At 42.6% G+C, this 27,278-nt stretch overlaps 1 protein-coding gene across 1 annotated transcript in view; it reads left to right on the top strand.

Annotated features, from left to right (window-relative positions):
* The window catches only part of LHFPL3 (LHFPL tetraspan subfamily member 3), a 92,767-nt gene that overhangs the window by 58,360 nt on the left and 7,129 nt on the right, over positions 1-27,278 (top strand). Inside the window, exon 3 of the mRNA XM_030216429.1 lies at positions 17,865-17,917. Within this exon, the coding sequence (XP_030072289.1) occupies positions 17,865-17,881 (17 nt within the window). The 3' untranslated portion in view covers positions 17,882-17,917. The remainder of the gene's footprint in view (positions 1-17,864; positions 17,918-27,278) is intronic.

Genomic DNA, 27,278 nt, shown 5'->3' on the forward strand with positions numbered 1-27,278 from the left:
CCATTTTTTGGGGGTCAAGAAAAACATAAGTAACATTACTAATTATTACCAGGCATCTACATGGATACTTCAAGGTGTAAGTCCCTCCTAAGGCGAGAGTCCTCGTTTTAAGAGCCAAAAACTCTCGCCTTCTCCGTTGCGTATCTCTATTAAGATCCGGGTAAATCTGAATTTTACCCCCCAAAAAACTGGCTTGCATATTCTTGAAATATAAGCGGAATATATTATTCCTGTCAACTTCAAAAGCAAAAGTAACTAATAAAGTCAATCTTTGTGTAATTGTCTCAAGAGAGTCTTCTAGAAAAGCTGTTACATTCAATTCAGGTAAGCGTTCTGGTTTAGAAGATTTCCCAAATATATATTGAGTCTTAACAACAGGAGGGAAACTTTCTTTAGGAATTTTTAGGATTTCTTCAAAATATTTCTTAAGCATATCTATAGGTGGTATTAAAGGTGCTTTAGGAAAATTAAGAAATCTCAGGTTGTTCTTCCTGATCTGATTATCAAGATACTCAACTCTTTTTACCAGAGTCTCTTTATCTTTAATTATTAAACTCGTAAGATAAGAGAGGTAACTTTTGAATGAATAGAGAGGCAGAAAAAATGGAGGAAAGTGCTGAAAGGGAAAAATCAGCATGCCAGAGGCAGATGTAGGGGAAGAATGGAAGAAGACAGGAGAGAGGAGAAATGGCAAAAAAAAAAAAAAATGGGAAAAACAATTAAAACGAGAGGAAAGCAGGAAAGAGAGATTGGACCCAAAGTGATTGATTGGAAAAATAAAATGCCCAGACAATAAAGGTATTTTAAATTGAATTGAGTATACCAGAATATATCAGATTTGAGAAATATGCATCCCTGATAGGATGTATTTTGCTCAATAAAGATAAAAAGCATTTCTGTTTCTATTTTTCCAGTGTAGCACTTCAGGCATGTTCTGACTTCTTAGGGTTTCCAGTTAAATTTTTGTTTGCAAATTTCTATTTATTAGTTTGTGGCCACTTGTTCTATTTTTGTTGGGGGAGGGGGGTGGTCTCTGTGGTTTACATGTATAATTGATTGAGGTGAGGTATTCTGCTAACATGTAGTGTATCTGTGTATATCTGTAGCAGCCCTATTTCTGTTTTCACTGTGAAAGGTGTGTTCTAGGGCATGATGTAATGTTTGTAGCCTTGCCTTTTCATAGGTAGAATTGGTGCCATTTGAGTCTTGGCAGGTATGCTATAGGCTCTGAGGACCCCTTTTGTAGGCTTTTACATTACTTAATAATGTACCATGCTGCAGACATTGGAGAGAAGTTGTCTTGCGTTTACTGAGAGAGACCCAAATTAAAGTATTCATTCAAAGTTTAAAAATATTTTGTCAGATTATGTTTTTACAGAAGCCTTGGTGGGGATAGGGGGACCATGAGTATGGCTGATGACGGGAAAGAAGAGTGAAATTGATGGCATAGCAGGCCAGGCAGTTCTTTAACTTGATCTTTCTGTTGCTGGTGTCTCAGTGCACAGTAGAATCTGCAGAGCACCAGGCAGGTCAAACAGCTCATCTAAGCTGTGAACCACATGGACGGAAGAGGCTCTGGTGACAGGAGGTCAAAGGTGATATATGTTAGTGGCATACGTGTAAGCATTGCCCCTCCCCAAGTACACCACTATTCAAGTGATTTATAAACTTCTCTGTTGACAAGCAGGATGAAACAGCCATGCAAATGAGTCCTTAAAGGAAATAGCTCAGAATACTCGAAGAACTAGATATCCCTCTACACACCTCCAAAATCACTAAGGTCCTCCCAAGGAGTATACCTAACCACACCCTCCCCAAAGGACATCACATGATGTGATACCTGCCAGCAAGCCTTCTCCAGAGTAGCCCCCGCACTCTCTGGAATGCACTCCCTGAAAGACATTCTTTAAAAAGAGTATTAACGTATGAGCTCGTGGTAGTCCACGCTCCCCCACACCATATAAATACCCAGTTACTCCGCCCCCCCTCCCAGAACAACAGAAGTCTGACTGAGTTATAGAAGAGTTTATATCATTGACTGTGGAAAGGATCACTGAATTAAGAGTTTGCTAGTTGCAGAAGTTACAATAGAAGGTTGAAGTTTGTTATTAAGCCTTCTGGAATGTCGCGTGGTTCCTGGACTGGAGAGCAGAGTGGAATCCCAAACTGGAAAAGTGTCTCCCAAACCCCCGGATCGCTTTTCCGGACCATTACCCACCCCAGCTCGACTGTAAGGAGACTGAAAAGAAGTGCGAGGTACGAGTGGCCTGAAAGTGAGCGGAGACTGTGAAGTTTGATTAAGTGTGAGAGTTTCTTTTGTGACCCAGGTCCAGAGCTAGTCACAGGTAAGACCCGAGTTACACACACACTATGCCATACTTTATATTGTAGTTTGAATATTTTTATTGCTGTAATTGTTTATTGCTTATGCTTGACTTATTGTTGCTGTTCACCACCTTGAGTGAATTCCTTCAAAAAGATGGTAAATAAATCCTAATAAATAAATAAATTAAGTATCATCTGAGAGTGCTGGGTTGAAGTGGTTCTCTCAACTCGGAGAAAAATAGTGTCTAAACATGCATGACCCTTCTTGAAAGGCTTACCCTGTAGAGGCGCCTCAGTTTTTTTAAACACACTGCCAAATGGATGTGCTTAAGTAGTTCTCTTACCTCTGTTTCTCTTTTTTTTTTTTTTTTTTAGATTATATTTTAGTCTTTTTGTCTGGAAAAAAAGAAGATTCTTGTTTTTTGGGGATTTTTTTCTTCTTCTTTCCCTATGATGGAGAACATTGTTATTATAGCTGTGGCAGGATGCCACCTAGTGCCCACTCCATCTCAGTGCTAAAACTGGCAAAACTAGCAGCACAGAGATCTTCTCCAAAGAAGAAATAGAGAACATCATTGGCTCCAAATCATTCTCTGTCCAGGGAGTGCAATGTAGTGCTCACACACAATGGCTTTTCCAGCCCAGTCATGGTTCAGGAATATTGAGGCTCAGCTGAGGTTTGAGAAACATCCTTGGCACAATACCAAAAGGTTAGACTGGCTTGGCGTATCCTGAAGACTTGGTTGAGAACCATGGTTTAGACAAATGATTTGCACAGGTAACACAGTTTTTACCCATAGAAATTGCTCAGAAAAATGATCCTTTCTAAGATGTATGAAGCACTCCCACTTTGCTAGTTGTCATGAGTTGCATTAAAAAAAAAAAGACAGAATGATATGTGAATCAATGTGTATGCTAGATCTGAAACACTAGACCATATGGTTTCTCATGTTTCATTGACAGAATAATATTTGTCTTAGAAAATTGTTTATGTCAGAAGTGAATATAGAGTTTTGATAATAAATTTCTATCACTTGTTCACAGGCTGTAATTTATAAACAAAAAGGAAGTGATAGTGTAGAGCTGAGGAAGAGAGGGGGCAGATGGGCAGGCCAGGGGCAAGAGCACCAGAAGAAGAGGAGCTGGATTAGGGAGTAGAGTGACTGTTCTCTGCTCTACTCCAGGCTCACCTTTTACCCTGCCTCTTCCTAACAGGTTGCTTGGGACAAAGAGGCTGAAAGAAAGTACCCCTGCAACTCTGGAATCTGAAAAGTGACAGAACTGTATCCCAGGCCATTCCCCCAGAAATTAAGCCCTACCTACTCAGATCCTTAAATTACTTTTGTTGTTCAAGGTTGTGTGCAGAACCTCAATGTTTTGAAGTAAACAGAAAAAAAATCCATTGTACTTATTAGTTGATGGCTGATTCCATCATGTGAAAATGAAGTGTTCCGCTAAAAGCATTGATGTATTCAGTGAATCTAATCTGTAAACCAAGAGCACCTAGAATACAGAACAAATACAAACCAGACTAAGGCCAGCAGTAACAACAAACCTTCCAGATATCTAAATATTAACAAAGACAGGTTCATTGGGATTTATTGGAGAAAGCATGCAGAGCGTGACTCATGGAATTCTTTCCAACCTGCGTGTATATATAGCTGTGTTGTCTCCGTATGTCTTTAACTTGGATGAGAGAGGGGAGAGGGTGACTTGGATGATGTGGTAATGAAACAATCTGTTTGTTTTGGAAGGAATATTAAAATTAAACTAAATGGAACCATTAGAGGTCTCTGACATATTCAAAAGGATAGATTTTACAGTTAAACCACAGGGTGTCACTGTCCTACAGACAGGGTTGGATTAACATATAGAGCCTACCATAGACCTTCACTTACTTATTTTCTCAAGTGGCAGCAATAGGTTGTGAGAGAACATGGAGTGATCTAGTAGCTGGAGTAGTAGGCTGACAAGGTCAGTTGGGTAAATCAGTTTCATCCCTCATTACCTTTGATAGAAACCAGAGAGAATCCAAGGATGGATCATCCTAGAGTGAGATTAAAGGCCAAAGAGTGAGATTTACAAGCAATGCATCCACGGTATAGATCTAGATGTATTTAAGTGTCAAAAAGGCTTCACAGATGGAAGAAAGAACTGAAAATGACAGTTATATTTCTTTGGTGCCTCTGACAAAATATAAACAAGAGTTATTAGGCCAATTTTCAAAGGAATTTGCCCAGGTAATTAAATAGTTACTTGAATGAATTCCCTAAACTGAAAACCTTTTTTCTACTTATGCACACTGGTACATTTATAACAGTGGACTTCTCCAGCTCAAATTTTCAAAAGAAAGTTGTTACTGACCTCACCAGAGAAAGACATAGAAACAGGCATGTACTCGCTTGCACTTCACACACGTATTCACTCTTTTGATATTGTGCTGCGGCCTGCTGCTACTCACATGCTCATTCAGGGGCCAATGCTCTAAGGTACGCAGTAGAGTCTTCACTCTACTGTGAAATTAGCACCAGGAAATTGCCACAGCACTCTCTATTCAATGAGCATGCAAATTATTTCTGTGTTAAGATAATGGGAGTAATCTAGGTCCCATAGCTAAATGTCTACTTTCCTGTCAGCAACTGAGTGGTGATTAGCTCAGGCACTGACTGGAAAGGTTAACATTTAAAAAAAAACACACACACACTCACACCACGGACCCCAATGCCCTGACAAACAACCCCTTAACCCATGCCTCAACAAACATTCCCCGACCTGGCACCTCTTCCTGCCCCTATCCTTCCAAAAAACATAACTGTGGTGCTTAGCTGCACCCACCCCACCTCCACATGACTGACCTTTCCTGGACCTGAACCCCCTTCTAATAATAAAAAAGATGCCCTGGTGATCTAATTGCCCCTCCCCCCCGGTCCCCCTCCTTCCCACGCACACAAATTTCCTGGTAGTCTAGTGGATCCCCCACCCACCTTGTGACCCCAAGCCTAGCCCCTTGACCCTATACAGCGAACAAGGCAAGAGTGATACCCACTTCCTTCTGCCTTCAGGTGCCATTATCTGCAAAATCTGGGAGGCACCAGGCAGTGCCTGTCTACCATATAAGGGAATTTCTCCCTTATTTCTCCCAGGATGCACTGCACAGGGTGGGGTGCCACCATTTTGCAGATTTTGGCATCTGAAGCAGGAGCGAGTAGGCATTGTTCCTGCCTTGTTCGAGGTACAGGGTTGGGGGCTAATGGAGAGGGACCCACTAGACTACCAGGTATTTTGGAAAGATTAGGGGAGGAGAGAGGGGACTATTAGACCACCAGAGAATTTGTGTGTGGTGGGAACGAGGGAGGGGGTTCTGGGTAAGAAATCAATTGAGGGGGCCACTAGACTACTAGGGGGAGAAATTTTAAGCTGGGGACGAGGGGAGTGTTTGGATAGGCTTGGGTCAGAGAGAGAGAGAGGGAGGCTGCTAGAGGCCAGTGCAAGGTGGTTGGGTTGGATGGCTAGATACCCACTTCTCTCAACCAACACTTCTACGCTGCTCAGAACCTGGCGAAACGTTTCCCACGCACAATGTGTGTGAGAAACTTTTTATTTTATTTTTATTTTTTTGAGCATGGCTGCAGAATACATAATGACTGCATTAACACACATTTTAATGTGGTCTCATTTGAACATTGCTCGGCCAGTAAAACCCATGGTAAAACCAAGTTAAAGCTGTAGTAATGTTTTGTACGTTGACCGTTCAGTAACTGCCCCTTCCACCTTCAGCAGCTCTGCCTATCATTGTGTGACCTTTCAGTTGCTGACTCTTTTCCTGAGGCTCCAGCTGTCCCCCTTCCCCTCATTCCACTTCTCCCATACCTAGTCCTTCTCAGTTTCCCCCCCCCCCCCCATACTCAGTACCTATAGCACTTGTACTCCCTTACTTGTACAGCACAGGACTTTTCCCCTGGCTTCCCGGCTCCCCCCCCCCCCCCCCCCCACACACACACACACATATACATTCCTTTAATCAGCAGCCTTTCAGGGATCTACCCCACTGCTTGTCCATTGGTTGGAGTCTGCTGCTAGTGATACTGGAAACCGACAGGCCATGAAGGGGAGGGGCTGGAAATTGGAGTATTGCAGATTAAAACCATCCTTTTGGATTCCAAACATTAATGCAAAACTTCAGAATCCTGAAAAGGCCATGTAGCTGGCAATCCTAGCCTCTTGAGCTTATGTGACAAGGATCCCTAAACATTTTAGGCCCTTGGTATGTGCCCAGTTTGCTAAAGCCTTCACCTGGCCTTTCCATTGCAACAAATACTAGTTGGCAGTAAACATAGCAACCATTAAAGAACAGGCATGATTCAGCCAGTAGGCTTCATATTAGAATTAATAACACAGAAAATGAAATACATAGAATAACTAAAAGTAAACTCATCAGAGATAGGGAATTATTTCCAGTCCCTGTGAGCATGTGCATATTGTATATATGTGTATATGTTTGTGCCTGACTTCTGTGTGGTGTGTGTTTATCTTGTGTTTCTATTCCACTCATTATTTTATAGACCTCTATCATATCTCCCCTCAGCCATTTCTTCTCCAAGCTAAAGAGCCCTAGACTCTCTAGCCTTTCCTCATAGGGAAGTTGTCTCATCCCTTTTATAATTTTCGTCGCCCTTCTCTGTACCTTTTCTCATTCCACTATATCATTTTTGAGATGTGGTGATCAGCATTGCACACAGTATTCAAGCTGTGGTCGCACCATGGAACGATACAAAGGTATTATAACATTCTCATTTTTGCTTTTCATTCCTTTCCTAATAATACCTAACATTCTATTTGCTTTCTTAATCGCCGCTGAACACAGAGCAGAGGATTTCAAAGTTTCTTCAACAATGACACCTAGATCCTTTTCCTGGCTGATGACTCCTAATGTGGAATCCTGCATCACGTATCTATAGTTTGGGTTTCTCTTTCCCACGTGCATCACTTTGCACTTGCTCACATTAAATGTCATCTGCCATTTGGATGCCCACTCTCCCAGACTCGTAAGGTCCTCTTGCAATTTAACAACTTTGAATAACTTTGTGTTATTAGCAAATTTAATTACCTCACTAGTTATTCCTATCTCTAGATCATTTGTAAATATGTTAAAAAGCAGCAGACCCAGCACAGACCCCTGCAGAACCTGACTATCAACTCTTCTCCATTGAGAATACTGACCATTTAATCCTACTCCCTTTTGTATTTATTTATTATTTATTCATTAGTCTAAAATAGACTCAACTTCAGTGTGGCTTACAAACAAACAATAAAGTGAATAAAACATAATAATGTACAGGGCCGTGCCGATGCGGTAAGCGGGGTAAGCACCGCAGGAGGGCGCCCACTTCTGGAGGGCGCCGCCACAGTGCTTACCCTCGCCCCGCGCCGCCGAGGCCTTTAAATCTTTTATTTGCAGTCGCAGCAGCGTCTGTGAAAACGGAGCGCTGCCGACGTCTCCCTTCCCTTGCACTCATTGGTTCCCTCAGTGTCCCGCCTTCTTCTGACGTCAGAAGAAGGCGGACACTGAGGGAACCAAGAGCGCGAAGGGAAGGGAGACGTCGGCAGCGCATCCGCTTTCACAGACGCTGCTGCGACTGCAAGTAAAAGGCCCCCAGGGCGCGCAGCGATCATCTTCATGGGGGGGGGGGAGAGGGGCGTGCGCGCGCCAACTGTTCTTCTGCGGGGGGGGGGGGGGGGGGGGGGCGCCAACAGTTCGTCTGCGGGGGGGCGGCATAGACCCTTGACACGAGCCTGATAATGTACAGAATATAAAACAAATTACAAGAACTTGAAGAAGCAAATTAATACATGTGTAGTAAGTAACCAGGGATTTAGACTATCTCAAGGACAAACAAATAAGGGTGGATAGGTGAGAGCATAATCTATCTTTTCACCAGTTTTTAATCCACAATAGGGTATTACCTCCTATCCCTTGACGCTCTAAATTCCACAGGAGTCTTTCATGAGGTACTTTGTCAAATATCTTTTGAAAATCCAGATACACAGTATCAACCAGCTCACCTTTATCCACATGTTTGTTCACTGCTTCAAAGAAATGTAGTAGATTGGTGAAGCAAGATTTCCCTTCACTGAATCCATGTTGGCTTTGTCTCATTAATCCATTCTTATGTACATGTTCTATAATTTTGTTCTTTAAAATAGTCTCTGCCATTTCCAGGATCACCTGTGGAACCTTTTAAAATCACCTTTATTGGTTCAATGCCAATACAGTCATGCGATCAAAGTACAGAATCCAGTTGAGAGCCAAACAGTTAAATCAATTTTTGAATAACCCCCTAAGCTCCCCCATCTACCCCCCACCCTGAAACCCATAAACACCCCCCCTTTGGTGTCAGTGCAGTCCAGAAAGATTCCCACACTTGTGAGAAACGCTTGCCCATCATAGAATCCATGTCTGCAAATGAATTGCGCTCCAAGGAAACCTGTTGAGTCATCAAAGATCTCTGGAACCTTTTTTAAAAATTGGCGTTAAATTGGCCACCCTTCAATCGTATGGTAGCATGCTTGATTTTAAAGATAAATTACATATTACTAACAATTTTGCAAGGGTTCACTTTTCAGTTCTATCAGTACTCTGGGATGTATACCATCCAGTCTAGGTGAATGTGCTACTCTTCAATTTGTCAAATTGCCCCATTACATCTTCCGGGTTTACAGAAATTTGATTCAGTTTTTCTGACTCCTCAGCATTGAATACCATTTCTGGCATTGGTATCTCTCCCACATCTTCCTCGGTGAAGACCGAAGCAAAGAATTCATTTTATCCCTTGGTAATCTAGCAGTCCAACTGATTCTTTTGCCGGCTTCTTGTTTCTAATATACCTAAAATAGGTTTTACTATCTGTTTTTGCCTCCAATGCAAACTTCTTTTCAAAGCCTCTCTTGGCCTTCCTTATTAGTGCTTTGCATTTGATTTGCCATTCCTTATGCTGCTTCCTATTATTTTCAGCTGGATCCTTCCATTTTCTGAAGGATGTTCTTTTAGCTCTGATATCTTCCTTCACATCACTTTTTAACCATGCCGGCTGTCATTTGGCCTTCCTTTCTCCCTTTTTTAATACATTGAATATATCTGGCCTAGGCTTCCAGGATGGTATTTTTGAACAGCATTCCTGATGTAAATTTTTGACCTTTGCAGCTTCTGCTCTAAGCTTCATTTTTTTACTGTTCTTCTTATTTTATGATAGTCTCCTTTTTGAAAGTTAAATGCTAACATATTGGATTGCCTGTATGTACTTACTCCAGTGCTTACATCAAATCTGATCATGTTATGATCACTGTTGTGAAGCGGCCCCAGTACCATTACTTCCTGCACCAGATCCATGCGCTCCACTAAGTCTATGTATATTCAATCGTTCCCTCTCTTGTTGGTTCCTGAACCAGCTGCTCTATAAAACAGTCTTTGATTTCATCAAGGAATTTTACCTCCCTGGCATGCCCTGATGTTAAATTTACCCAGCCAATATTGGGGTAATTGAAATCACCCTTTACACATGGAATTTCTATCCATGGGGATTTCAAGATGTATTTTGTATCAGTGGCGTAGCCAGACTGCCAATTTTGGGTGGGCCTGAACCCAAAGTGGGTGGGCACAAATTTTTCTCTCTACCCCCCCCCCCCCCAGCAAAATGTAGTCACACTCAGATGCATTTGTCACACAGGGTAAAGTGCTGCTTTTCAGTGCATCAGATTTCAGACAATTTATTTAATAGCCTAACACCCTTTTCAATGAGCTTTCAGAGGCCAAAACCTCCTGCCTCAGGTCAGTATAATGCTGTTACGGTATCCTCTCCTGACCTAAGGAAGGAAGTATTGGTCTCTGAAACTTTATTAACACCATATTACTTTATCCTAAATTAAAAATAAAATTATTTTCTTTACCTTTGTTGTATGGCCATTTACTTTTTCTCATTGTGTTGCTCCCTGTCTCTAGATTCTGCTTTCCTTCGTTTTCGCTTAACTCTTCTGCCAGGGTTTCCTGGCCATTTGTCATTTTTCTCTCCTTTTTCTTTGCTTTCTTCAATATTTTTCTGCCTCTCTCTGTGTCCAGATTTAATTCATTCTTACTATCCATTCTTTAATTTCCTTCATCTACTTATGGCTTTTCATCTTTTTCTCACCCTTGTTCTCCCCATGCCCCTTCCTCTTATTCTCCAATCTTTCACTACTCCCCCTTTCCATGCAGTCTCTCCTCTTTCTCTCCCCATCCTTCCAGTGTCTCCCCTCTCTCTCCCCATCCTTCCAATAGTCTCCCCTCTTTCTTTCTGCATCCTTCCATCCAGTGTCACCTCTTTCTCCCTACACTTCCATCCAGCATCTTCCCTCTTTCTCTCCCCATCCTTCCATTTTCCCTCTTTCTCTGCCATCCTCCCATCTGTTTTCCCTCTTTCTCTCCCCATCCTGCCATCTGTTTTCCCTCTTTCTCTCCCCATCCTTCCGTTTCCCCTCTTTCTCTCCCCATCCTTCCATTTTCCCTCTTTCTCTGCCATCCTCCCATCTGTTTTCCCTCTTTCTCTCCCCATCCTTCCGTTTCCCTCTTTCTCTGCCATCCTCCCATCTGTTTCCCCTCTTTCTCTCCCCATCTTTCCATTTTCCCTCTTTCTCCCCATCCTGCCATCTGTTTTCCCTCTTTCTCTCCCCATCCTTCCGTTTCCCCTCTTTCTCTGCCATCCTGCCATCTGTTTTCCCTCTTTCTCTCCCCATCCTTCCGTTTTCCCTCTTTCTCTGCCATCCTCCCATCTGTTTCCCTCTTTCTCTGCCATCCTCCCATCTGTTTCCCTCTTTCTCTCCCCATCCTTCCATTTTCCCTCTTTCTCCCCATCCTGCCATCTATTTTCCCTCTTTCTCTCCCCATCCTTCCGATTTCCCTCTTTCTCTGCCATCCTCCCATCTGTTTTCCCTCTTTCTCTCCCCATCCTTCCATTTTCCCTCTTTCTCCCCATCCTGCCATCTGTTTTCCCTCTTTCTCTCCCCATCCTTCCGTTTCCCCTCTTTCTCTGCCATCCTCCCATCTGTTTTCCCTCTTTCTCTCCCCATCCTTCCATTTTCCCTCTTTCTCCCCATCCTGCCATCCATTTTCCCTCTCCCATTCAGGCCCACCAGCCCCAGCTCCCATTGCCGGCCACTGCTGCTTTTCCTGATGAGCAGCAGTGGCCGGCGCTACAAAAAGAAGAAGCGCTCAGCTGACTGAGCTGAGCGCCAATGCTAACCCGACGAGAAAAAATGTTTTTAAAAAAAGCGGCACTGCAGGCAGCCTCGCAGCATTGGCTGCTGGCTCTGCAGGCTCCTTCCGTCTCTTACGTCACTGCCCCTGCTTCGCTACAGGGGCAGTGATGTAAGAGACGGGAGGAGCCTGCAGAGCCAGCAGCCAATGCTGCAAGGCTGCCTGCAGTGCCGCTTTTTTTTAAAAACATTTTTTCTCGTCGGGTTAGCGTTGGCGCTCAGCTCAGTCAGCTGAGCGCTTCTTCTTTTTGTAGCGCCGGCCACTGCTGCTCATCAGGAAAAGCAGCAGTGGCCGGCAATGGGAGCTGGCGCTGGCGCTGGGCAGGCCTGGACTGAAATTGGGTGGGCCTGGGCCCACCCAGGCCCACCCGTAGCTACGCCCCTGTTTTGTATCCTGCAGAATTTTTAGTCTGTTCAATTCAAAACCTTCCTTACCATACAATGCTACCCCTCCACCAATTCGATCCTCCCTATCACTATGATATAATTTGTACCCTGGTATGACAGTGTCCCACTGGTTATCCTCCTTCCACCAGGTCACAGAGATGCCTATTATATCTAATTTTTCTTTAAGTGCAATATATTCTAACTATTCCATCTTATTTCTTAGGCTTCAAGTATTTGCATATTGACATTTCAAACTATGTTTGTTGTTCCTTTTTACAATTTGCTCAGCAGTTGAGAGTGATAATTTGCAATCTTGAAAATCTGTCTGCTTTTTATTTAAAGATGCCTGGTCTACTATGGTCTCTATTGCAACCTCGCTAACAGGATGCCCTATCTTCCCTGTTATGGTGATATCTTTGAAAGATACCTTGTTCTGGGGGAATGGCCTGGGATACAGTTCTGTCACTTTTCAGATTCCAGAGTTGCAGGGGTACTTTGTTTCAGCCTCTTTGTCCCAAGCAACCTGTAAGGAAGAGGCAGGGTAGGGGGTGAGCCTGGAGTAGAGCAGAGAACAGTCACTCTACTCCCTAATCCATCAGTCCACACATTCACATCTCACTACTGCTTTCAGCAGGATACCTGACGCAACAGTCGGTTTGGCCAGTCAGTGCTGCAGAATCTGTTCGGGGTTTAGAATCCAACTCCACCCCCCAGACCCATTTTTGTTCTGTTCCAGGCTGCACTCCCAGTTAGTTGTTTATGGTGTCAGGTCAATCTATGTTATGTCCTCGCCGTTGCGAGCCCCAATTGACCAATGTTCATTGTTTTGAGTGAGCCTGGTTGCTAGGGATACTCCACATGTGAGAACAAGCAGCCTGCTTGTCCTCGGAGAAAGCGAAGATACTTACCTGTAGCAGGTATTCTCTGAGGACATCAGGCTGATTGTTCTCAAAAACCCGCCCACCTCCCCTTTGGAGGAGTTGTTATTTGTTTTTATGCTTTTTGATTAAACCGAGGAGGCACGCGCACGCGATGGGCGGGAAGTTGTCTGCACATGCGCTGCACGTGCACCACAGGACTCTGGCATAACTTTGATTATATATTGCTTGCAAAATGCCGATTCCTGGGCCGACGCGAACGTCGACCCACATGTGAGAACAATCAGCCTGCTGTCCTTGGAGAATACCTGCTACAGGTAAGTATCTTCGCTTTATAGCTAGAGGGGACAATGAGCTATAGTTTTATAACAACCACTGCTATTTTTTCTGTTCCTTTCAGATTTTTCCTTCAGGGGTATCCATTTGGTCCTTTCTTTCAGAGATTCAATTATGATTAATTTTCTTTTGAAATAATAGTTCTTTTTCTTCTTACAGAAAAAACCCCCCAGTTGATTGTGAAAATAGAGAGGAAAAGACCTGAAGGAAAAAATAAATATAGAAAAGTTTTGATACAGCCACACATGTTGTTTGTTTAATAAAACAAATAGGAATGAAAGCATATATTAGAATTCATCAGAATATGGTTGATAATATTTTAGAAAATCAACTAAACTGTCTATTATAAATAAGGAAAGACATACTATTTTAGACACATGCATAAGTGAATATATAAATAGGTGAACACACTTTTTTTATTCGACCACAACATCACCCTGTATTTGTTTCTCTACTGGACTTGGCGAACGCCTTTACGGTACTGTGTAAGCCACATTGAGCCTGCAAATAGGTGGGAAAATGTGGGATACAAATGTAATAAATCTGCCCAGGATGGTGGATAACCACAAAAGGAAGAAAATAAAGACTGACTTAGATAAGGTATATATTCAACTACAGCAATTAGTATGGACATATAGAGTCATCAACAAACTATCATATTGCCTATGTAAACCTCACTGGAAAACTTGAACAAAACTGCAGTCTTTGAATAAATTTCATTTTGTGTTGCTGCAGCCGGGAATATTGTGTATTCCTGGCTATAGGAATGGAGAGCGGGTGCTGGTGTGGATGGATGTGTGGTGGACCAGGACTGATTCTCAGAGGACTGTTTCATGAGGAGCTAGCTAAATTAAAAGTAGACAAAGCAATGGGGCCTGATGGGATACATTCGAGGGTGCTCAAGGAACTCGGAGATAGTTTGGCAGTTCCACTGTTGTACCTCTTCAATGCTTTCTTAGAATCTGGAGTGGTTCTGGAGGACTGGAGGAGGGCGGATGTTGGCCCTCTGCACAAGAGCAGAAGTAAGGAGGAGGTTGGGAATTACAGACCTGTCAGTCTAACTTCAGTGGTGAATAAACTAATGGAAATGCTTCTGAAGCGGAGGATCGTGAGGTTTCTCGAATCGAATGGCCTGCAGGACCCGAGGCAGCATGGCTTCACTAAAGGTAGGTTGTGTGAGACGAATCTGATTGGCTTCTTTGACTGGGTGACCAAACAATTGGATGTGGGAGGGGCACTAGATGTGGTGTACTTGGATTTTAGCAAAGCCTTTGACACGTTTCCGCACAGGTTACTAATTAATAAACTGAATGCCCTCGGTATGTTACCTAAAGTGACCGACTGGGTTAAAAACTGGTTAAATGGGAGGAGACAGAGGGTAGTGGTAAATAGAGCTTGCTTCAAGGAAAGGGATGTTAATGAGTGGTATACCACAGGGATTGGTCGTAGTGCTGGCTCTTTTTAACATCTTCGTGAGTGATATTGCAGAAGGGCTGTCTGGTAAGGTTTGTCTCTTTGCGGATGATACCAAACTCTGTAATAGGGTGGACACCCCGGAGGGAGTCGATGGCATGAAGGCGGATCTAGCGAAGCTTGTTCCGAAAATTGGCAACTAAGATTTAATGCTAAGAAATGCAGGATCATGCACTTGGGTTACAATAATCCTAGGGCCCAATACAATATAGGGGAATGAAGTGCTCCTGATGACCTTAAGGTGACCAAACAGGTAGACAAGGCAATGGTCAAAGCCAGAAGGAAGCTTGGGTGCATAAGGAGAGGGATGACCAGCATGAAAAAAGATGTGATAATGCCCTTGTATAAGTCTCTGGTGAGCCCCCACTTAGAATACTGCATGCAGTTCTGGAGACCTCACCTACGGAAAGATATAAACAAGATTGAGTCAGTCCAGAGGGCGGCTACCAAATTGGTAAGTGGTCTCGGTCATAAAACATATAGTGATAGCTCATGAACCTCAACATATGTACGTTGGAAGAGAAGTGGGAGAGAGGAGATATGATAGAGACATTTAAATAACTCAGTGGCTTTAATATACAGGAGGTGAGCCTTTTTCAAATGAAGGGAAACTGGAATAAGAGGGCATAGGATGATGTTTAACAGGAAATAGGAAGAATCTAAGAAAATACTCTTTTTACGGAAAGGGTGGTGGATATGTAGAATGGCCTCCCGGTGGAGGTTGTGGAGACAAAGACTGTGTCAGAATTTAAGGAAGCGTGGGACAAAGATGTGGGATCCCTTAGGAAAAGGAGGAGTTAGTGGTTACTGTGGAAGGGCAGGCTGGATGGGCCATTTGGCTCTTATCTGCCATCATCTTTCTATGTTTCTAATGTGTGGTAATGAGCTGGTGCCTGAAAAAATTACTCACTCCCTATCCCTCCTCAGCAACAAATACATCCACCCTCACCCCTATCAGAGGCCCCAAATTTAATCCCCCCACCACCTCAACTTCAAGCTTTCCATCCCTGGAAATAGGTCTCAATGTGGCACCTGCCAATGGTTTCCCTGGTGGCTAGTGGAGGGCAGGAATAATCCCCAGATTCTCCTATCATCTTGGCGCACAGGTTCAAGATGGTAAATGCAATCTCTAAAGACAGTTTATTTTATTTATTTATTTTAAAATGTATACCCCGCTTAACTACTAAGCGGTTCACAGTAGAACATTCACAATAAAATACAGATTAAAAAAAATACAAAACCAAATAAATCCTAATACAACATTACCTGCACTATTGAGACCTCAAAATTATCAGACTTTAAAAGCCTGGAGAAAAAAAAGATATGTTTTTAGATCTTTCTTAAACTGCCTCAAAGATGTACAGAATCTCAACAGTAATGGACCTGATACAGAGAATGTACATTTTATGTTTCTGCATAGTTTTATGGTACTGCTGCTTGGTCAGACGGTCAGATAAGAATTGGTGAATTTTTATTGGGGTTGGATTGAAGCTTTGATTGAGAGGAGTGGTGCATGCAAGTATACCATCACTGGCCTCTTTAAGAGGCTCCTCTGGACCATCAAGCCTTCTATTAGTAGCTTGGTAGTCTGAGAGGTGGAATTTGCTAACTGGCTTTATCTTTCCATGAATAATGCAACTTGCAAGGTCAAATGCAAGCTGTGTTATTCATTTGGCATAAGATGTTTTGCATCTCATAATTAAACATGTTACACTAAAAAGGTGAGTTAAGGGAAAATAACACACAATTTTGCCATTTAATATGTATTTGGCAAAAAATGTGCCCTATTATGCATAATAGTAACTACTTCCTAAATACGATGCCAGTACTTTAAAATTAGGTATCTTACAAGTCTTTCCTGAATAAAGGAGTTTGATATAAACCTTTTAATTTATGCACCGCTCTAGTAAGTGTATATGAAGCAAGATTGTAAATCAGCCTATCAATTTATTATTATAGCTGTTAAACTATGGACTTGTGATTGACAAATTACAAGATCATTCTTTTAAGGAAGCATTTGATAAAAGTATATACTGTATTGAGTAATGAACATTTTTTTTTTTTTTTATTTTACTAAACAGCACATCATGCTCCTCTGTCTAGCAAAACTGCAGTATTTGTTTAGTATATGTTTTGTCCAATTTGTTCAGCCTTATAAGCTTTCATATTTTCAAAACCTATTTTTTTTTTATTATTGTATCCTTGCCTTTAAATGTTTCCTTAATGTGGAAATAGGTTCTTTTTTCATCAAAGTGTATGAGATATTTTAAAACAAAACTGATTTAACTGTTAACTATGTGTATTTGTTTTGTATTATACTTTTATATATGTATTGTTGTAACCCGCTTAGATTCTTTTTAAAGATAATGCAGGATATAAATTTGATACGTATCATTATTTTACTCTTTTTCATTGCTTAGCTTAACTTTTTAATGTAATCCCTTTCCATTTATAGTACATCAGAAACATGTTTTCATTGCTTTCAAAAGGAACTATTTCCATGTTTAGAGGATAAATGAAAATAGGGAAAAGTGAATTTCATTGTCATCCTTTGCACCCTAGTGAACAAAAGCATACTTGTTTCCTGGGCTGATGAAAACACATATCCCCTAATTCAATAAAAGTCTCTAAAACCTGTGCACACAAATTTGGGCATGCACCCAATTTGTGCATGCAATTTAATTGAATAATGAGCCAGTAAGTACCAATAATTGGCTTTTTAACAAGCAATTATTGTCACTAATTAGATTTAATTGCTATTTATGAATGTAACTTTAGGCACGAGATCCGTGTCTAAAATTTACACACGATCTGAAAAAGGGGGTGTGGAAATGGGAGGAGTACGTTCCTAAAATTAATGCACATTGTTATAGAATAACAGGGATACACACCTAATGGAGGTACGTACATTTGCACCACATTTTAGCTGGTGCAAATGGCTGTGCCTGAAGTTAGGTGCAACTTCTGGGTGTAAGCACTATTCTATAAACCACGCCTAACTTTAAGCGTGGCTTATAGAATAGCACTTTTTAGGCGCCGTATATAGAATCTAACCCATATTGTAGAAATCAAAGTTGAGTTGGCTCAGTAGCAGTGGTGCCCGAGTTTAATTCCCAGCACAGTGTCAGTTAAAAAAAACAAATAAAGTGTATGTAATCAGTTTATTTTTCTTCTCCACAGATGAAGGAAGTGCTTAATGTAAATTAGATATGTATGAGATAGGACCAAACCGAGTAAGTATGACACCAAGTGGGCAAAGCTATGAAATGTTTGTATGCTCTTACTTTAGTAATTTTGCATGGCTTTGTGCAGTGAGCTTCTCTTTGCAATAACCTTCTGTATTTCTTGTTTTATAGTAGTTGTGCACATAAGTTTTGTGATCTTACCATTTTTTTTCTTTTTGCAAATGTCAAAGTGTTGTTCATACAAAATGTTCAAAATATCTCATGACTTCACCGACCATTTGGACAGAGTCTATAATCTGATAGAACAGTGGTTGCATCTTGTTAACAGTAAGGTCAGAAAATGTTTGTAATACCATGGTTAGGTGTTTATCGCTTGAGACTTGATATACCACCAAATCAGTACAGGCAAGGCTGGGTTACAACACTAAAGCAACATAAAACCAAAAGGAATTACAAAGCTTGATAAGAAAGAATACAAAAAAACTTGCATAACTTCTTAGCCACATAACATTATCAGGATAATTTTTTAAGCCTTTTGCACAAGTAAACCCGTGCTTTACTCACAGAAGTGAACTTTATACAAGCAGGTAAAACCTCATGGAAGGTAACATTATTACAGGTCACCTAGTTTTGAAGTTAAAGCACATGGTTATTTCAAGCATGTACTTTTACCTGTGGGGTAATTTTATCAGAGGCCTTTTATGTGCATACACATGCAAAAAATTTATTTTTAAAATTACTACTACAATTTTACCCACTAGGAGAAAGAGTCATGGGATAGGAGGCAAGGTTTTGGTATGGATTAGGAATTGGTTATTGTACAGAAAACAGAGGGTAGGGTTAAATGGTCATTTCTCTCAATGGAGGAGGGTGAACAGTGGAGTGCCGCAGGGATCTGTACTGGGACCAGTGCTATTTAACATATTTATAAATGATATGGAGATCGGGACAAGTGAGGTAATCAGATTTACAGATGATACAAAACTATTCAAGGTTGTTAAAACACGTGCAGACTGTGAAATATTGCAGGAAGACCTTAGTAAATTGGAAGACTGGGCATCCAAATGGCAGATGAAATTTACTGTGGACAAATGCAAGGTGATGCACATTGGAAAGAATAATCCGAATCATAGTTGCCTGATTCTAGGGTCAAACTTGGGGGTCAGCACTCAAGAAAAAGATCTGGGTGTCGTTGTAGTTAATACTCTGAAATCTTCTGCTCAGTGTGCAGCAGCGGCCAAAAAAAGCAAACAGGATGCTAGGAATTATTAGAAATGGGATGGTGAATAAGAAAGAAAATATTATAATGCGTTTGTATCGCTCCATGGTGCATCCGCACTTTGAGTATTGTGTTCAGTTCTGGTCACCGTATCTCAAAAAAGATATAGCGGAATTAGAAAAGGTTCAAAGAAGAACGACCAAAATGATAAAGGGGATGGACCTCCTCTCGTATGAAGAAAGGCTAAAGAGGATAGGGCTCTTCAGCTTGGAAAAGAGATGGATGAGGGGAGATATGATTGAGGTCTACAAAATCCTGAGTGATGTAGAACGAGTAGAAGTAGATAGATTTTTCACTCGTTCCAAAAGTACAAAGACTAGGGGACACTCGAGGAAGTTATATGGAAATACTTTAAAAACAAATAGGAGGAAATATTTTTTTCACTCAACGAATAGTTAAGCTCTGTAACTGTGTCCAGAGGATGTAGTAACAGCAGTTAGTATATCTGGGTTTAAAAAAGCTTTGGACAAATTCCTGGAGGAAAAGTCCATAGTCTGCTATTGAGACAGACATGGGAAGCAACTGCTTGCCCTGGGATTTGTAGTATGGAATGTTGCCACTATTTGGGTTTCTGCCAGGTACTTGTGACCTGGCTTGGCCACTGTTTGGAAAACAGGATAATGTGGTCTGAGCATTTTGTTTTATCATTTACTTTAGCCCTTGTGTCTGTTTTCTACTTTTCTCAGTTTTTGACATTTTGTCTCTTCTTGTCTACCATCCATCTTCCCTCTGCTTCCCTATCCATCCTATTCAGCATCTCCTATTTGTGTTTCTGTTTTGCCCTGCATCTGCTCCTCTGTCCCTTTCCATTCCCCTGTGATCAGCATTGCCCCTCTATGCCCCTATCTCCCTCCCCCAATGTCCAGCATTGTTCCTGTGCCCCCTATCCTCTCTCCATCTAGCACTGCCCCTCTTGTCCCTGTCCCTAAGCTCCCTCCATGCAAAACATCTCTTCTCTGTCTTCCTTATCCCACCCCTCCTTTTCCATTCCTCTCATACCCCTCATGCTGGAGACAGTATCTCTCCCTGTGGGCCCCTTTCTCCCCTCCCCTGATCTGGTGCCTGTCTCCCTCATCTCTCTGTCTCTCCCTCATCCCATCCAGCATCTCTCTCACTCTCCTCCCCTCTCCCAGTCCTGTCTCAATCTCTCTCCTCCCTCCACCCCCCCATTGGTTCAGCTTCCCTTCATCTCCTTCATCATGGGTCCAACACCTCTCCCTATTTGACACTTCCTTTTCTCTCACCTTGAGTCCAGCAGCACCTCTGCCCTTTTCCTGTCTATTCTTTCCTCCTCCCGCCTTTACAGCAGTACCTCTTCCTGTTTGTACCTTTCTCCTTCCCCTGGATCCAACAGCATCTCTCCCTATTCCTTCCTTCCTCTCCCCCAGGACCAGTAGCACTTCTCCTTGTCCATCTCTTGCACCTCGCTCCCCATGTTGAGCAGTACCTCTCCCTGTCCATTCCTTCCACCTCCCCCTTCCCGGGGTCCAGCGGTACCCCTTCTTGCCCATTCCTTCTCTCCCCTCCCCCTGGTCAAGTAGCATATTTCAAATCCCCCCTCCCCGAGCCTCTCTCCCCTTCATCTTCCACCCCCATCCGCTAACATACTCTGATTGCTGCCAGTAGCAACATTGCAGCGATCAAACTGGGCTGCTGTGGGGCCTTCCCTGTGACACACCCTGCCCACACAAAACAGGAAGTGGCATCAGAGGAGACGAGGCATGTCACAGGAGGAGAGGCCCCAAAGCAGTGGCGTAGCTATGAGGAGAAGGGCCTTGGCCCATGCCCCCCTACGCTGGTGGCCAAAGAGTTGCATGTATAGGTGCCCCATATAAGAAGCCAGTCCGAAGCCCATGCCCAAACAATGTAACCCCTTGCCCCCTCCCCTACCACTTTACTCCAGCCACTGTCTGGGGCTGCTGGTATTTCTTTCTCTTCCTTCATCCCCCCCCCCAAGTCGATTCTAACATACTCTGATTGCTGCAGGTAGCAACACCGCAACAATCAAATCAGACTACTTCGAGGCCTTCCCTGGGATGCGCCCTGCCTCCTCTGATGCCACTTCCTGTTTCACACGGGCAGGGCATGTCACAGGGAAGGCCCCAGAGCAGCCCAATTTGATCACTGCAGTGTTGCTACTGGTAGAGTATGGTAAAACAGACTGGGGAAGGGGGGAATGAAGGGAGAAATACCAGCAGCCCCAGACATTGGCTGGAGTAAGGTGGCAAGAGAAGGGGTTGAATTGCTTGGGCTTGGGCTTCGGACTGGCTTCTTATACGGGGCACCTATGCAGGCAACTCTTTGGCTACCAGGATAGGGGGCCTCAGATAGGGATGGGGGGCCTGGGCCCTTGAAGCCCCCCCCTGTAGCTACTCCACTGGTTGTTATAATCTTCATTCACACTCCGTGTTCTATAAATGTGGTACAACAATCATAAGCTTAATTATAAAATGTATTCAGTACATTCATTTCAAGATAGTTTGTTCATATCAAGTTAGCTATCTAATATCTGACTAAGGACACCTTGATAGTGAGCAAAAGAGAATATGGAGTAACAAATCATATATAAGTGAACTTATTTATATTTCATCTGCTTCCCTACTTAAATTTGCTTGACTTCTGTCAAATGTCTTTGCTATTCCACAGTAAATTTCTACTACTTGCATTCTAAAAGATGCCAATGACATTTGTTTTTACAAATCTTGCTGTTTATTGCATATGAGTGACTCTTTTCAACTTGCCGGCTTAAATGTCTAAAACATTTATACATTTGTGCCCTCTACTGACTGAGATCTTAATTGCAACACGTTCTGTCAAAATTCAGCTCATAGGTTAGAAACATAACGGCAGATAAAGGCCATATGACCCATCCAGTCTGCCCATCCTCTGTAACCCCCAATTCTACCTGTTCCTAAGCGATCCCACATGCTTATCCCATGCCTTTTTAACAGTCCTCGACTCCACCTCCATCGGGAGGCCATTCCACGCCTCCACCACCCTTTCTGTGAAATAATACTTCCTTAGGTTACTCCTAAGCCTATCCCCTCTTAACTTTGTCATATGCCCCCTCATTCCAGAGATCTCCTTCATTTGGAAAAGGCTCTCTTCATGTACATAAATGCCCTTGAGATATTTAAACGTTTCTATCATGTCTCCTCTCTCCCTCCTCTCTTTCAGCGTATACATGTTGAGGTTCATAAGCCTGTCCCTATAATTTTTGCATTCAAGACCGCTTATTTCATAGCCGCCCTCTGGACCGACTGCATCCTGTTTATATCTTTCCTGTTTATATCTTTCTGTAGGTGCGGTCTCCAGAACTGCACGCAATACTCCAAATGGGGCCTCACCAGAGACTTACACAACAGCACTATCACCTCCTTTTTCCTGCTGGTCATGCCTCTCTTTATGCACCCAAGCATCCTTCTGGCTTTGGCTGTCGCTTTTTCTACCTGTTTGAAAGTTTTAAGGTCATCAGACACAATCACCCCCATGTTCCGCTCTTCCTTCGCACACTGAAGCACTTCACCCCCTATACTGTACCGTTCCCTCAGATGTTTGTGACCCAAGTGCATGACCCTGAATTTTTTTGGGATTAAACCTTACTTGCCAAATATTGGTCCATTCCTCTAGCTTCGCTAGGTCCTTCCTCATGTCATTCACACCCTCCAGGGTGTCCACCCTGTTGCAGAGTTTAGTATCATCCGCAAAGAGACAAACCTTACCAGACAGCCCTTCTGCAATATCGCTCACAAAGACGTTAAAAAGAGCCGGCCCTAGGACCGATCCCTGCGGTACTCCACTGACCACATCCTTTTCTTCAGAGCAAGCTCCATTTACCACTACCCTCTGTCTCCTACCATTCAACCAATTTTTAACCCAATCAGTTACTCTAGGTCCTATACTGAGGGCACTCAATTTATTTATCAGTCACCTGTGCGGAACCGTGTCAAAGGCTTTGCTGAAATCCAAGTATACCACATCAAGCGCCCCTCCCACATCCAACTGTTTGGTCACCCAATCGAAGAAGACAGACAGATTCGTCTGACACGACCTGCCACTAGTGAAGCCATGCTGCCTCGGGTCCTGCATTCCATGTAGTTCAAGTAGAGGAGTGTGGTAGCCGTGTTAGTCCACTCTTAAGGTTATCAATAGAAATCAAACAAAATAAAACATGGAAAAGAAAATAAGATGATACCTTTTTTATTGGACATAACTTAATACATTTCTTGATTAGCTTTCGAAGGTTGCCCTTCTTCGTCAGATCGGAAATAAGCAAATGTGCTAGCTGACAGTGTATATAAGTGAAAAACATTCAAGCATTGCTATGACAGTCTGACAGGGTGGGAGGATGGGGGTGGGTAGGAAGTATGCATGGGGACATCAAAGTATATCTTTGGTATTCTAACAGGGTGGGTGTGGACAGGTGAGGGGAGGGTGATCAACAGAGACATACAGCTTTATGGTTTATAATGGGCTAGGAACCCCAGGTCCTTGTTAAGTCCTTTCTGTTGGGTGTTAAAATATTCAATCATTCTGACTTCAAAGGTCTTATATTGGAGAAACAGGCCAGATGCTTAAGACAAGATTCAATTTACATAGACATCATATAAACAATGCTGGTGCCAGCAGGGTTCCCACGCCTGTTGGGCAACATTTTACAAGACCAGGACACTGCACCAGTGACTTCACAGTGAGAATCCTCAAAGGTAACTTTAAAACCATACAAGAACGTAAGACCTTTGAAGTCAGAATGATTGAATATTTTAACACCCAACAGAAAGGACTTAACAAGGACCTGGGGTTCCTAGCCCATTATAAACCATAAAGCTGTATGTCTCTGTTGATCACCCTCCCCTCACCTGTCCACACCCACCCTGTTAGAATACCAAAGATATACTTTGATGTCCCCATGCATACTTCCTACCCACCCCCATCCTCCCACCCTGTCAGACTGTCATAGCAATGCTTGAATGTTTTTCACTTATATACACTGTCAGCTAGCACATTTGCTTATTTCCGATCTGACGAAGAAGGGCAACCTTCGAAAGCTAATCAAGAAATGTATTAAGTTATGTCCAATAAAAAAGGTATCATCTTATTTTCTTTTCCATGTTTTATTTTGTTTGATTTCTATTGATAACATGTAGTTCAAGAAATGTCACAATCCTCCTCTTTAGAAGCATTTCAATTAGCTTACTCACCACCGAGGTCAGACTGACAGGTCTCTAATTTCCAACCTCCTTCTTACTTCCACTCTTGTGCAAAGGAACCACATCCACCCTTCTCCAGTCCACTGGGACCACTCCAGTTTCTAAGGAAGCATTGAAAAGGTCCGTCAGCGGAGCCGCCAAACTATCTCTGAGTTCCTTAAGCACCCTCGGGTGTATCCCATCAGGCCCCATTGTTCTGTCTACTTTTAGTTTGGCAAGCTCCTCACGAACACAGTCCTCCGTAAACGGGTCTTGGTCTACCATACATCCATCCCCTTTAGCCTTTGTTTTCTGCAGCTCTACCCCCGGTCTTTCATTCGTGAACACAGAGCTAAAATAATCGTTAAGCAGTTCAGCTTTATCCTTAACATCTTCCACATATTTCTCTCCCTCAGCTTTGAGCCTCACAATGCTATTATGGCACTTCCTCTTGTCACTTATATATCTGAAAAAGGTCTTGTCCCCCAATTTTACTGTATTAGCTGTCTTTTCCTCCATTTGCCGCTTCGCTTTCCTGATAGCTTTTCCAGCTTCTCTTCGCTTATTTAGGTATTCTCTCCTGTCTTCATCTTTCTGAGTCGTCTTATAACGTGCAAAGGCTAGCCTCCTTTCCCTTATCTTTTCAGCTACTACATTCGAGTACCAGAGAGGCCTTCTTTTCCTCTTACTTTTATGTAATTTTCTAACATAAAGGTTAGTTGCCTTTAATATAGCTCCTTTCAGTCTTGCCCATTGCTGTTCTACATCCTTCAGCTGTTCCCATCCCGCTAACTGTTCCTTGAGAAATTCCCCCATCTCAGCAAAGTTAGTTCCTTTGAAATCCAGGACCTTCAATCTTGAATGAGCCCTCTCTTCTGTTTTAATATTGAACCATACCATACGATGATCACTAGATGCCAAATGGTCTGCCACCTTGACGTCAGAAACATACTCTCCATTCGTAAGCACCAGGTCTAGAACAGCTCCATCCCTCATCGGTTCCGTCACCCACTGCTGGAACAGTTCTTCCTTTAGGGAATCTAAGATCTCTTTGCTTCTAGACGACCCCGCAGCCGGGACACCCCAATCAACGTCCGGCATATTGAAGTCACCTATCAGTAGTACTTCCCATGTCCTAGCTATCTTGCGGCTGTCTTCAGTTATGTCCCTGTCCATTTCCTCCAACTGTGAGGGTGGTCTGTATATCACTCTGATATAGATACATTTTCCTTTCCCTCTGTCCAGTTTAACCCACAGCACTTCTTCCATACCTCCACATGTCCTGCAGTTTTATCACTTGGATATCATTCTTAGCATATAATGCCAAAATATGTTGATCAAAAAATGTTAGGTGTGTCATCCTAGATTGGATATACCTTGATAGAACCAGTGTAGATATCTTGAAATTTAATAACATTCCTTTTTGTTGCAGTAGGTTGTTGAAACTGACTTCTGCTGTTGCAAACAGATGAGAAATGAGAAAATAAGAAACAGTCATGTTTAAATGGTGAGGAAACCCTGAAAGAGAGAGACTCGGTGTGAACTACATACTGCAGTTAGTGCACGGTACTTACTGTGTGCTAACCGTCACTTTAGCAGTTAGCTCTGGTTCACCTAATACCTCCTCAATGGGTTTAAAAAAAGGTTTGGACTAGTTCCTGGAGGAAAACTCCATAATCTGCTATTAAGACACGGGGAAAGCCACTACATATCCCTAGGATTAGTACATAGAATCTAGCTACTCTTTGGGATTCTACCAGGTACTTGTGGTCTAGATTGGTCACTGTTGGAAGCAGCCTATGTTCATGGTGTCCACAAAATAGGGGTCTCTTACCACTACTCCAGATAAGTTACAAAGATGTTTATTTAGAAAAATCAAAACTTTGAAACGCTAGTACTTCAACTGTTCCTCAAACCATAGCGTTATGAATCCCACGGACATCAAGACAATTTAAAAAGATTGTTCAAATCCTTCATGTATGCAGTGGAAAATTCAATGAAAAAGAACTGACACTCTAAAGCCAGCGAACAATCCTTGTAGTTGCAAGATCCTTTATTTAAAGAGATTTAAAGTGCTTCAAAATGACCAGAATAGGTGTGATGAGGCGGGAAACTACAAGGTCCAGAATGCACTGCAGCAGCAAGGGAATCAGAGTCAGGGGGAGGACTCTAGGCAGGAGAGTGAGAAGCCAGTAGTTGATCGGGAAATTGAACCAGGTGTGAGAGGGTTGCAGGCAGCTTTATTAAGAGAGTGGTGGAAAGCTGTAGGAAGTAGATGGAAACACTGGGGAAGCTCTCTCTGGAAAAGGTGACAGCTCTGAGAAGGAAAGTAAATTCTTTTGTTTGACTGTTTGAGGAACTGTCTTAAGAAGGGTTTAAGTAGCAGGCTCTGAGTAAAGTGCCTTTTTGTTATGTTTGACTTGAAGAAATGTTTATGTTAAAGAAAAAGAAATGTTGATGTTAAAGAAGAAATAACCATGAGGAGTATGTTAAATGGCCATTAATAAAACCCTTAATGATAAGAAGCCTGGTGTTGATGAGCGTTTTGTGAAGGGAGAAGAGGAGGCAGAAAGCTCCCCAGTGTTTGAGACAGAATCCTGTGAGTTACCGAGAAGGCTAGAGCCCAGACGTGACCGTGTGTGTGTGTGTGTGTGTGTGTGTGTGTGGAGGAAGCTAAGCAGGGTCAGCCCTGGCCGGAGTCTGGAAGGGTGACCAGCTCACAAAGGTCAGTAAGACCTTTGTACGCAAACCAATGTGGACCTGTTTCACCATAAAGCTGGCTTCTTCAGGTTAACAAAGCAAACTCTCAGTTCTAAAACATAAGAGCTTAAGATATTAACAAAATGACCAATGCTGGCAAGAAGTGCAAAAAACTATAGAAAATGAAGAATGCTGCAAATAGCTCTGAGTCGGGCTAAAATTTAGAAAATGGCCCTTACTG

This window comes from Microcaecilia unicolor, chromosome 10 (assembly GCF_901765095.1).
Source record: "Microcaecilia unicolor chromosome 10, aMicUni1.1, whole genome shotgun sequence".
NCBI classification, from domain to species: Eukaryota; Metazoa; Chordata; class Amphibia; order Gymnophiona; family Siphonopidae; genus Microcaecilia; species Microcaecilia unicolor.